The sequence below is a fragment of the Leptonychotes weddellii genome, chromosome 1, assembly GCF_054177405.1.
Source record: "Leptonychotes weddellii isolate Sample4059 chromosome 1, ASM5417740v2, whole genome shotgun sequence".
Lineage (NCBI taxonomy): Eukaryota > Metazoa > Chordata > Mammalia > Carnivora > Phocidae > Leptonychotes > Leptonychotes weddellii.
The window spans coordinates 130,195,905-130,208,091 of record NC_138369.1 but is presented as its reverse complement, the minus strand read 5'-3'; the positions used below and the strand labels follow the sequence as shown (position 1 = coordinate 130,208,091).

The 12,187-nt window shown below is 48.8% G+C and overlaps 1 protein-coding gene across 1 annotated transcript in view; it reads right to left on the bottom strand.

The window, feature by feature from the left end:
• Positions 1–12,187, bottom strand: part of ITGB5 (integrin subunit beta 5) — a 103,082-nt gene that overhangs the window by 13,081 nt on the left and 77,814 nt on the right. The window contains exon 10 of the mRNA XM_081814949.1: positions 4,151–4,337. Coding sequence (XP_081671075.1) covers positions 4,151–4,337 — 187 coding nt within the window. The remainder of the gene's footprint in view (positions 1–4,150; positions 4,338–12,187) is intronic.

The window sequence follows — 12,187 nt, the reverse complement described above, 5'->3', positions numbered from 1 at the left end:
CACACACAATTTTATTACGGAAATTTCCAAACCTGCAGCCGAGTTGAGAGGATTGGACGGTGAACGTCCATATACTTGCCACCTACATTCCACCGTTAACACGTCACCTGCATGTTACCTGCTGCTTTACCACATATCCACCCCTCCCTCCGTCTACCCATCAGTACAGTTTCCAAAATGCATTTCAAAGTGAGCTGCAGAGATGAGCGTGCTTCTGGGCTAAGTTTCTAATACAGCTCTGGCACTCTCCAGCAGCTGTACATCACACCTTCCCATAAAGCAAACACACAAAGAGTGAAAGGCACAGTCAGTGCTGTATTTACAAACAGCAAAATGGTACCCAGGCCTGAGGGGCTGCTTTGCTTCAGGAAGTAAGGGCTGTTTCCCTCCCTGCTCCAATGGTGTGCGGCAGCAATACAACATTAGCCAAACACAACCTGACATCGTCTTCCAAAGGGCCAACATTTTAGAGAAGAGGTAGGCTACTATTCTGTTGAAGAGCTGGGTTTCAGGTGAAGCGTGTGTGTGCGCTGAAGGGGGAACTTGCTCCCCATGGCGACTAGACACGGAAGTGATAGGATCTGCTTGCTGAGAAGGTCGGCAACGGTGCCTACTGCGCTGTACTCTCCACCAGACCAGCCATAAGCCTGGCTGCGTTGGGCACGTCCGATACCATGCAGGCCCAGCCAGAGGTCAGTGACTTTAGGGCTAGGGTCAGACCTAGGGCTCAAGCAGGGCGAGTTAGGGGTCAAGGGCAAGAGAGGGACAGGACTCACCACCAGAGACATGAGCCCCTCCCGAAAGCCTCCCACAACACCTGAGCAGCAAGGACATGACAAGAAACGGTGTGCAAGACCGCTATAAAGTGGACAAAGCACAAAGAGCCCCAGCCCTGTCCAGTGTGGTGAGCAAGCACCTGGGGAGCTACTGAGGGGCTGTGGGACAACAGAAACTCCTTATCTATGTGGCTCTTGGCCTCAAATGTTTGACAACTCCAAAGCCAAGTCCCAACAAGCCAAACTAGGGAAGCAGCTGCTGGCTCCTGGCCTGGCGTCACGGCCGAAATCTCGTGAATGCCTGTCGTCAGTAGCTCGCTGGCTCCCCTGATCGCCCCAATTCAGTTTGTGAAGCAGTTCGATTCTTGAAGACAGCTTGAAGCAGCCAGAGCAAAGATGTGGCACGTACTGCCATGTCCTCCTTCCCACCTGTGGCAGACCACTCCGTCTGACCAACACAGTACTCCAGGCAGGTTCCACCACCGTGGGGAGCCAGCACACAACATACAACCACTGGCCATCATGGTTTAAAGCTTCCAAGTCTCCTTTAAAAAGTGTGACCCAGGGCGCCTGGGTGGCTCAGTTGGTTAAGCGACTGCCTTCGGCTCAGGTCATGATCCTGGAGTCCCTGGATCGAGTCCCGCATCGGGCTCCCTGCTCGGCGGGGAGTCTGCTTCTCCCTCTGCCCTTCCCCCACCTCATGCTCTCTCTCAAATAAATAAATAAAATCTTTAAAAAAAAAAAAAGTGTGACCCATATAGGTCTTCAAAAACTAGGTCCATCTGGTTACACTTTATCCTAGCCCTAAAATGTCTTAGATCCTGCAGTTGGGCCTCAACACACCTTTCCCTCAACCTGCATGCATGGAGATTCCCCACATCATCTGGTCAGCCCTTAGACTCTCCTAATGCCCTAGGAGGAAAGGAACACGTTATTAAAATAACAAGGGTCATCTGGCCCCATCCCAAGGATCGATAACCTACCAATCACCAGTAAAACTAAATGGGGGACTGGGGACTTGATCTTGGCTAACAACACCCAGAGGGCCTAAGCAAGGACTCTTCAGCAAAACACAGCTCATTTGTAATGCTAACCCCCAACGCCTTGGCAGAGTGAGCTGAATTTAATGATGCCCGTTTAATACTGTGCAGACATAAAAATATTTCCACTGCACACAGGTAGGGATATTGAAGGGCATGTGAAAGCACTTTGTAAGCTGTGGCTCGCTCCACGTGCGAGTTATTATTAGTACTACCTTTGTTACAATGATTGATAGCTAAATGGACAGGAAGTTGTAAATGTGTCTATTCATACAGAATTTCAGCTCTACAGAATTCAACAGCTTTCCATCAGCACAACGGTGCTTGTGTGGGCTGTGGGCCAAGACGTGGCCCCTTCCCTCCCTTTATAAAATAGAATCCCGACTACTTAGAGGAAGGGGCACCCTTGAAGCAGGCTGTGGAGCAGCTGCTAGACAGGAGAGAGGAGCACCAGTGGCCTGGAAGCCAAAAGGGACATGAGGGGAAGGCCCGGCAAGGGCAAGAAGAGATCAAGAAGGGCAAATCCTAGGTGGCTGCCGGGTTTCGGCACAGTCCGGAGGGCTGAGGGCAGAATCCAGCCAGTAGAGAGGCGACTGCAAGCAGGCAGCTCCACACGTGATCTGGTTGCGTAGGGTAAGGAAGAGACAGGGAGGAAGGCAGACAGGATATTCTGAAGATGGGATCTATTTGTGCACTCTTCTAACTGAAGACAAAGATTCAGAAGAGAGAAGGTTTTGGGGAAAACAGAGGGATCGAGGGAATGGTAAGCTCTTAAGAGAAGAGGTCACAGCAGAGAAAGATGCAGGGAGAAAGGGAGGCGAGCTGAGTGGGGAGGGCTGTGGCCAGAGTGGGATGCTCAAGCTTCCAGCTGTGTTGAGAGAGGCTGAGGGGCTGCATGGAGCCAAGTTCAAGTCTGTCCTCCACCATTCACTACATCACCTTGGCCAAGTCCCTAAACCCATCTGAAGATCCATTTCCTCATCTGTCAATGAGGACAATGCCTTCCTCATGGAAATGTTGCCAAGAAATATGGTGCTATTGCAGGTAAAGCCCTAACTCAGTATCTGGCACATAGGGGTGCCCAGGAAATGGGCTAGAATTGCTGTGAACTGCCACTGGATCTGAGCAAGCAAGGCACATGGACATCAAAGCGTTGGACAACGTCACAGGGAGATGCAGGGATGGTGGGGCTTGGGGAGAGGGGCAAGCGCGAGGCAGTGCCCAGGGTCTTTGGGGAATGTAGGAATGGTCAGGATATCAGTAAGTGACAGGGAAGGGGAAAAGTCGAGGCTGGTGTAATTGGGATGGCAGAACTTCAAAGGAGGGGAGGGAGGTGGAGGTGGAAAGCAAATATCTAAAGGGGACCCTGAGGGGCTGGGAGAGTGCCGACCAGGAGGGGCCAGCTCCTCAGTCCCTGCCAACTGTTCTCAAGGCCCACCAGTCTCAGGAAAGAGGGGGGAGTAGGGATTTCTGCAGAGGCTCAGGATGAAGAGGAGCCTGTTTCCCATGGAACATGGATGGTGGAGAATGGGGACACAAGGGAACGTTGGGAAAATGGGGCAGGGGAGTGTGAACACGTGGCTTCCAGAATCAGAACACCTGAGCTGGCCTCCTGAATCTGGCATTTACCAGCAGTTGCTGATGTTTAACCCCTCCGTATCTTGGTTTCTTCATTTTAAAGTGGGGCTCATAAAAATACCTCCCTCACTGGGTTGTTGTATGCGTTAAATTGCTTAACCTGTATAAAGCCCTCAGTCAGTGTTTGGCACATAGTAAGTGCTCACTAAATGCCAGCTAGCTTCCTCATCATCGATGCTATGATGGGAGTACAGGAGAAGGGGAAGCTCAGAGTAGATCTCAGAGGATAGCGGGGGAAGTACTTTCTGGGAGGTTGGGTCCAAAACCACCCAGGGTTAAAAGCTCCCCTGAGGTTACCTATCCACGTCCAACCCAAAGCGAGAACACCCTGGACCTGGTGCAGCCGCTCTGCAGCCTCCAGAGCCTTGGTGGGGGGCCCGATCATAAAGGGGCCTGAGGCCCTGCTGGGGGAGCTCCCGGAGGTATGTCTGAGGCAGCACGGAAGTGGCCCAGGAGGGAAGCCACCGCTCCCCCTCACCCCCAAGCTGGACTTGGACTCCCACCTGCAGAGGACCCAGGCGGCCATGGGGTGACCTCAGAGGAGATGCCTGAGGGCCGGGGGGCCTGAGAAAGGAGGGAGCCAGCCTGAGACGGGCAGAACCAAGAAGTGATTCTCTTCTCCCCATTCTCACCCAGCACAGGAGCAAGGGGTCACAACCAGGCAGACAGCAGACGTCAGACCCTCAGGGCACAAACCATCTCTCTCCACAGCTGGTCCCAAAATAGTTTCCATCCGGCTCTGGAACACACTGTGGGTTCCCTCCGCAGCAGCTCCAGTCCCCTCCGGGAGTCCATTCTGGCTCTCAGAAGGCTGGGGAGGGGAGGGAGGACTAAGCCCAGTTCCCTTTCTCTTTCTCCTGATCCTGCTTCCCTCCCTCCCTCCCTCTCACCAGTGTCCCCTCACACACACAAGCAGACTGCTCGCTCACTTCCTCTCTCTTTCCTTGCTTCCTCTCCTCACAGACCCAGTAGCCCCTCTCTCAGAGCTGTTTGCCCCCCAGTCTCCTGTCCTCTCAGAAGAGGCAGCCTGTAAACAGGAAGTGGTGAGAGGAAAGAAAAAGGGGTGTGTTCTGAAAAATTTCTGCGCATTTGGGTGGTTTCTGTCACCAAAGTCGGGTCTTAAAATCTCCAACAATTGGCTTAAAAAGAGCAGGAAACCAACTGCGAGCCTTATGTGCTTCCAGTCACCCGTGTCTGTGAGGCACAGGGCCCTGAGAGCTGCCAGGCCGAGGCGCCACGGCAACGAGGAGTAGAGCCCACTGTCCTGCCTCCTGTAACCTCGGGGGGGTGTCCGGAGTCCCCGCTCTGAGACTGTAGACACACAGCAGAGAGGGCCCTCGTTGTAACAGACATCCTGGCACAAACACAAATCGTGGAGAACCAATGCCAGACGTGGGCTGACCTCTCTGTGGCCAAACACATATACAGACTTTGAAAGGGCACGGCCTCTCTGTCCAGGTCTTTTTCGAACAGGAAGGGGAAATCCCTCCTAGGAAGTACGCTTCCTGGTTCCCTGTTGACAAGCAGGTTAGTGTTACATAACAGGCCCTCTCATGTCCCTGCTCTGCCCGTGCTGCCGGCTAGTCTCAGGGTGTCTCGGAGTCTGGTCCCAAGGGAATGTGCCCCTCCCACTACTTTAACTTTCCCTTCCGTACACTGACTTTGGTTCCAGAAAAAGTAAAGAATAGCGAGTTTTGAAATGCATAGGCCATGTTCTCCGTTCCCTCCGAAAGGATCTTAGCCTGGCTGGTGCACCTCAGCAACAACTGAATAAACCTCCAGGGGCAAGGGAGATGTCGCTTTCGACAAGTGTACGCTTTGCGCCACGGGCTTTCTGAGTCCGTCAACACGGCACTCTCCTGCCAAGGGCAGTCACCGACTGGAGAACGTGCCCTGGAAGGGCTGCTCCCCGACAAAGACAGCACAGCGCCTCCTCCCTCCTCACCAAGCCTGGAGCTCAGCTCTCTCCGTCTGTCTCCTCTAACCAGCTCGGTTCTATCCTTGTCACTCTACTTGAAATGCCTTGGAACCGCTCGGTTTGGGGACGTCTTTTCTCATTGATGCTGCCGTGCAGTCTCAGCTACCTACCTGCTGTCTCTGGGCGACGGTCCAGTTTCCTCATCAATGAAAGAGGGATCGCACCTTGTCTACGGTATGGGATTGGGGAGATTCTTTGTAATGTGCAATACAGAACGTGCGGTTTACTGCCTTCAAGAGATTTTTCATTTCACTGAGACATCAAGCCGTGTTTAAAATCTCCTACCTAGAGAAACTTCATGGAATATTCACAAGGGGCCAGGCATTATCTGAAGCACTTTACGTGGATTATCTCCTTAGCCCTCGCAATAACCCTGTGCCACAGTACGGTACCACCCTAATTTTCAGAGATGGGAAATGAGGCACAGAGAGGCCACATGAGGCCAAGTAACTTATCCAAAGCTACACGGCAAGTAGGTGTCAGGGCAGGGATCTAACCCACGTTTGTTTGACTCTGGAGCCCATATTCCTAACCACTACATATGCTGCTTCTGTAGCATAATCCAGTCATGAGTAAGTGAGAAAAGTTAAAACAGGACACAGAATAAATGTTCAAGGGGCCCAGGATGTGGTATAGTTAAAAATGTGCAACAGACCCATCCACAGGACTGGCTCTTTTATTTTTTTTTTAAGATTTATTTATGTATTTTAGGGGCGCCTGGGTGGCTCAGTCGTTGAGTGTCTGCCTTCGGCTCAGGTCGTGGTCCCGGGGTCCTGGGATCGAGCCCCGCATCGGGCTCCCTGCTCCCCGGGAAGCCTGCTTCTCCCTCTCCCACTCCCGCTGCTTGTGTTCCCTCTCTCGCTGTATCTCTCTCTGTCAAATAAATAAAATCTTTAAAAAAAAAAAAAAAGATTTATTTATGTATTTTAGAAAGAGAGAGAAAGCACACGCAGGAGGTGCAGAGGGAGAGGGAGAGAGAATCTTGAGCAGACTGCGCTGAGGACGGAGCCTGGCACGGGGCCCGATCTCATGACCCTGAGATCATGACCTGAGCTGAAACCAAGAGTCGGACTTTCAACAGACTGTGCCACCCAGGCGCCCCAAGAATGGCTATTTTAATCACTGATCATTAAATCACTTGGCCTCTTGTGTAAAGTAAAGGCAGTAGACTAGGCAGGCTCTACAGTTTCTCCACCACCGTCATAATACTGCTTAAGGTCAGAGCAGGGAGAAATCCGGAGAGATTATCATAGGCTCCAGGTTCAGCTATAGGTTCTGGAATAGTAGAAGAGAGAAGGCATTTTGGGTGTAAAAAACCAAAGTTGCAGGAGTTCATTTGTGAAGATGAATACAGGGAGCAGCCAGGAAGGGAAATATCTGAAAAGGAGAAATATACTAGAATGGGAAGCAAGGGTGGAGAAATAGATACAGGCCTATTGAATGTATGTATATACGGATGGATGGACAAATAGATAGGAGGGAGGGGAGGGTGTCTGAGAATGGAGGAAGGAGGAGGATGGAGGAAGGAGGTCTGAGTGTTAGACTAAGGAGTTTAAGTTTATCCTTTAGCCCCCAGATGGCCCGACAATAAACTCCTATGGCTTGAGGTAAGCAGAGAACCTCGCCTGGAGGCAGCCTCCACCTGGCTGCCTTCTCACGATGCATCCGCCCCTCCCCCAAGTCAGGTTCCATGTGGCCGCCACAGCGTTTTTCTAAAATGTAAACTGTGATGACGCTCTTGCGTAGAGCCCTTCCCTGGCTCCTCATCACCTGCAGCACAGCTTCTGCATTTCTATTTTGTGGTCCAACATCTAGGCTACCCCTTGAGTCACCCTAGCTTCTGGCCATTGCAAAACACATAAGAGGTGCTGAACACTGGCATGTTTTGGTTTTGCAGCAATCACCTTGCAGACAGACCACAGGGGTGGTCAAGGAGATGGAAAGAAGATGAATTACGAAGAAATATAAGCAGTCAGTGGACAACTTGGTAGCAGATGGAATGTGGGAGGTAGGAGAAGGTAGGGAGCAGAGGATTCCTGGGTTTCTGGCTTACACAAACCAATCAAAGGGGAGGTAAGGAGAGTCAGAAGAGAACCATGTGCCGGTTCTCTTCAGAACCAGCCAGATGAGGGCTGAAAAAGTCTATGAGCTGTAGTAGCACAAGGCCATTAGCTATCTGGGAAGACTGAGGTGAGGGCTGACTGGGCAGGGACAAATGTTTTCAGAAATACAGCTGTGAATATGGCGGAAAGAAGGGCAAGTGAGGAGTGGGAGGTTGAAGGTTTCTCTTTCTCTCTCTTTTTTTTTTTTTAGAATGAAGAGACCTGAGCATGTTCAAAGGCTGATGGGAGACTTCACTAAGAGGAAAGTGCAAATATAAAATCACTTACTACATGGATATATTTATTTATTCATTTGCCTCAACCTGTTAGTTTGCAAACCCATACTAATCAAAGATGGCGTTTTATTTTTGTTTGCCCAATGCCTAGAATTGTCAGGCATACAGTAGATGCTCAGAACATGTTGCTAGAGGCTGGGAACATCATTAGCATCAGCCAGAAGCCCTGAGGGAAGACATCCAAAGCTGTAAATTAGAAAGGGAACAGAGAAGTATTATTGAGGCTTATGAATTTAAATGTGATTTATTAACACATGTCCAAAGAAATCCAAAGATTTGGAATACCATGAGGAAAAAATGGTTAAGAATTCTCTTTCCTTTGGCAGGTCACGGTCATGGTCAAGCAGAAGTCACAAGCTTTACACCCCACTCTTGCTCTTGCATATTGTTCAGATTTCTCCAGCAAAAGGCTCTTCAGACATGTGAACAATGATGCATCCTCGATTTCAGGGCCAGCTGCTCCTCCGTCCTTGGCTTAGTGTCAACGAACGAGCCGTTGTAACAAGGTCAATTGATGGTGTTTCCCAAGGGGCAATGTCCTGACAAGCCCCTCACCCTTTGCCTTCATCTGCTGGACCATATGTTGCATTCATGTTGTATCTGAGCAGCAAAATATGACCACCACTAAACAAATAAGGTGATGTTGCTTTTAAGTGAAGCTTCTCCAAACCTCAACATTACTTTCTGAGATGACAGCATTGGCTGGAAAGGTAAGACTCCATTGTCAAAGGCAACAGCCCTCCCAAAGGGTACCTCTGCCCTTCCTGTCTTAGCACCTGATTTCTCAATGCTGACGCCTGGCTGCCAAGTCCCTCGAATTACTTACTGCATTTCTTATAAGGGTGGCAAGGAAAGGACTTGGTCTCTGGCCCAACTCTATCAATCAGGAGATTAAAGCAATGGATGGAAGATGGAAAAATCTGTGTTCTTTAATGAACTCATCTTTCCAGTTTCAAAGAAGTCTGTAAACAGCTGAGTGAGATGAACCATAGTCCTCATAGGACCCTAAGGAATGCTGACTCAGAAAGAAAAACAGAGGGCCTGTGGCCAAAAGAAACAGAGGTTTCTCAGATCAACATCTTGAATTTGGCTTAACTTGCCCAATCCACCTGGCAGGCACTTCTGGGGGAATGCCAACCACATCTGGAGAGACATGAATTCGCTACCCTCTTGATCACTGCAACAGGATGAGAGGGTTACTATTTTCAATCTGGAAATCTGTCGTGTTGAGGTTGGTTAACAGTTGCCCACTGTTCAGAGCCGGGTGCAGCACTCTTAATGGTCAGAGCTAGTTTGGAATGTCACATGAGTGGGCCACGCTGAAGCTCGGCTGCTAGGAGCCCAGCCAAGCCACAAGATGGCAGGAAGCAGCTGCGCAAGAATACCCCCTGAGAGTTAGGGGAGGTGGGCTTTTACTGGGTCAAGGCTTTGGGCCAACCACTGGTAGGGAGTGTGGCCAACAGGCCATTCTTCTCAGCCACAGCCTCCTCCACTTGGGTTGGATCAGTAACAGCCACATCAATCGCCTGGTAGAATAACAACAACTAAGTGACATCATTCATGTCAAAAGTCGTTTATAAATTAGAACAGGCTAACAAAGGTTCATTTCAGGAAAGTGGGTTCAGCATAATCAATAACAACAGATAGACACCCACTGAATACAAAGAGGAACACTCTGCCTTCCATCAAATAGTAATCATAAAAGGACAGGTACCTCAGCCAGTCTCTTGGTTCACGTGTGACCTTCAGCCTGGTCTGCTGTGTCTGATGCATCCTTATGTAACCCAGACAAACACTCACTTAGGAAAACAGACACTAAATGTTTCCTAAAATTTTGACTGAAATAAAGAGCACTTATTAGGTAAGACTTGGAAAATGTGGGCTCAATGCTTGGGTGGTGACAGCGGAGAAGGCTGGATTGGTAATTCAGAGATTTGAGAAGGGCCTCAAGCTAATCAAAATAAGTAAAATTAGGTAGAAATGAGGTAACTATTTATTTGCAAGGTTCTCCTGGTCTGAATCTATAATCAAGAATCATATGGGGCACCTGAGTGGCACAACTGGTCAAGCATCCAACTCTTGATCTCAGCTCAGGTCTTGATCTCAGCGTCGTGAGTTCAAGCCCCACGATGGATTCCATGCTGGGAATAGAGCCTACTTTAAAGAATCACAGTGAGCTTTAGTCCAAGTTCTGGGTCTCAGTTTCCCTAAGTGTAAACCGTTAAACAGGTAAAACAATGTTGGCCCACTGTGTGTGACTAGGGGTGCTATTAGGAAAGGCACAAGACACAAATAATCCCACTATTTCGTGCTTGCTCATGATGAGAGCAAAATGCTAAAATTACATACTAACTTGGGAAGTATATTCCTTTAGCTTAGGGATGGTGGGGTCACACTTGATCAAAACTTTTAAGAGTGGTGGTTGTGAGCTGGGGTAATTGGAGTGACCCCATTCTCTGGGTCAGAGGGCAACAGGCAGGGTTTAGGAAGGTCCCAGACAGAGAAAGCCAAAATTGCAGCAGGTCAAACTCACTCAGAGCAACTTCCAGACACCAGGGAGCATTTGCATCTGGGTGGGTTCTTAGGTCAGTGTTCTTAGAGTCATGAACACTCCCCCTAAGAAAAACAGGGTTCCTCCATCCAATTCCGCCCCACCCCACCAGAGGCACTGAGCAACAGAGGCCTATAACCAATTATGTCACAGTTTCCAAATCAAGACCAAACTCAAAGTTATGGCTCAACGACCAAGAAATGAAACCAGTACTTTAAGTGCTCAATTTAACTCAGAATGGAAAACTGTCTGATGTGTTATTCTATAACATCAAAAAACTAATACCACCCAAACCTATACATGACCAAGATCTTATTTTTGGCATTCTCATGGTCTTCCTAGGATTTTCCTTTGCTTTTTAAGTTTCATTATTTCTTTCACAAGCCAAGTGTCATGCCCTTAAGGATCAGTTCTGATGTTCAAAGGCACGTACAGGGTCCTCATCACAAGGCTGCTCTTGCACATTTCCCTTCTAAGTAGAGAGAGAAAGGCAATGAGGTGAGATCCAATGCTCAGAATAGTCCATTTTTCAGAATCACTGGTGAATTGTTGCTGAAGACCTTTGCAGAAACAAGATCTGGGCAGTGAGCAAGGGCAGTAAGAAAACTCCATTCCCAGAGCTAAGCTCAGAGCATGGAACAAGGCAGGTTCTCAACATGGTTTCCCAATATTCTCTCCCTTGTCTTTCAAGATCTCATAAAAGTCTGGATGGTAAAGGTAGAAACATGAGTGATTCATATCCTCATTCCTCAATCCCAGCAAGTTTCTGAGAAGTGGAAAATTCTAGGGGTAACAAACATTTAGAAATTAATTCAAGCAACTCTAGCTCTGTAATCAAGCACAACACTTGGCATGTGAACAATGCTCAGTGAGCTCTTACTGAATGAGAGGAAATCAGCCACCTACCTAAAACAAAATGACCTGCAATCAGAGATCACGGTTTCCGTATCTGTAGCCGCACTAACATCGGATACTTGCTACGCTCTGGTTTTCCCAAAGAACTTTCTCTAATTGCAAGCTGCAAGAAGCTGGCTGACCCCAGAGATAAGCAGTCCAGCGTACCTGGTTCATGCGGCTAGTCTGAAAGATGGATTGTTTCATTGCAGGGCTGGGCCCTAACTGTTGGTACCTTTTTGTCTCTCAAGTGAACTTGAGCAATGTCTGGATACAGGTGGAATTCTTAGGGAATTCTTGATCATGGGGTGCCTGTTGAGAACTTCTGAAACCAACCTGTTTTGATGCCATGAATGTCTCTGATACTTATCTCTGTGGAAGAAAATGTTTCTCCAAGAAGGGGTGGGATGGGGAGACCAGGTCATGACACTTACTCAACATCCCTGATGGAGTGGCAGCTGTGCAAGGAGCTTCTTTGGACATTGTTCTTTTTCTTTCTTTCTCAAATATTTTATTTATTTATTTATTTATTTGAGAGAGAGACAGAGTGAAGGGGAAGGGCGGAGGGAGAGAGAGAAAATCTCAAGAAGACTGCGCCGAGCACGGAGCCCGACACAGGGCTTGATCCCATGTCCCTGAGACCATGACCCGAGCCAAAACCAAGACTCGAACACTCAACCGACTGAGCCACCCAGGCACTGCCAGACATTGTTCTATTTGATGCTCACAACAACTCTCTGGTGTATTTGACAGATAAAAAGATCTGCCAGAAAAAATGAACTATTGGGACTTCATCAAGATAAAAAGCTTTTGCAAAGCAAAGGAAACAGTCAACAAAACCAAAAGACAACCGACAGAATGGGAGAAGATATTAGCAAATGACATATCAGATAAAGGGCTAGTATCCAAAAT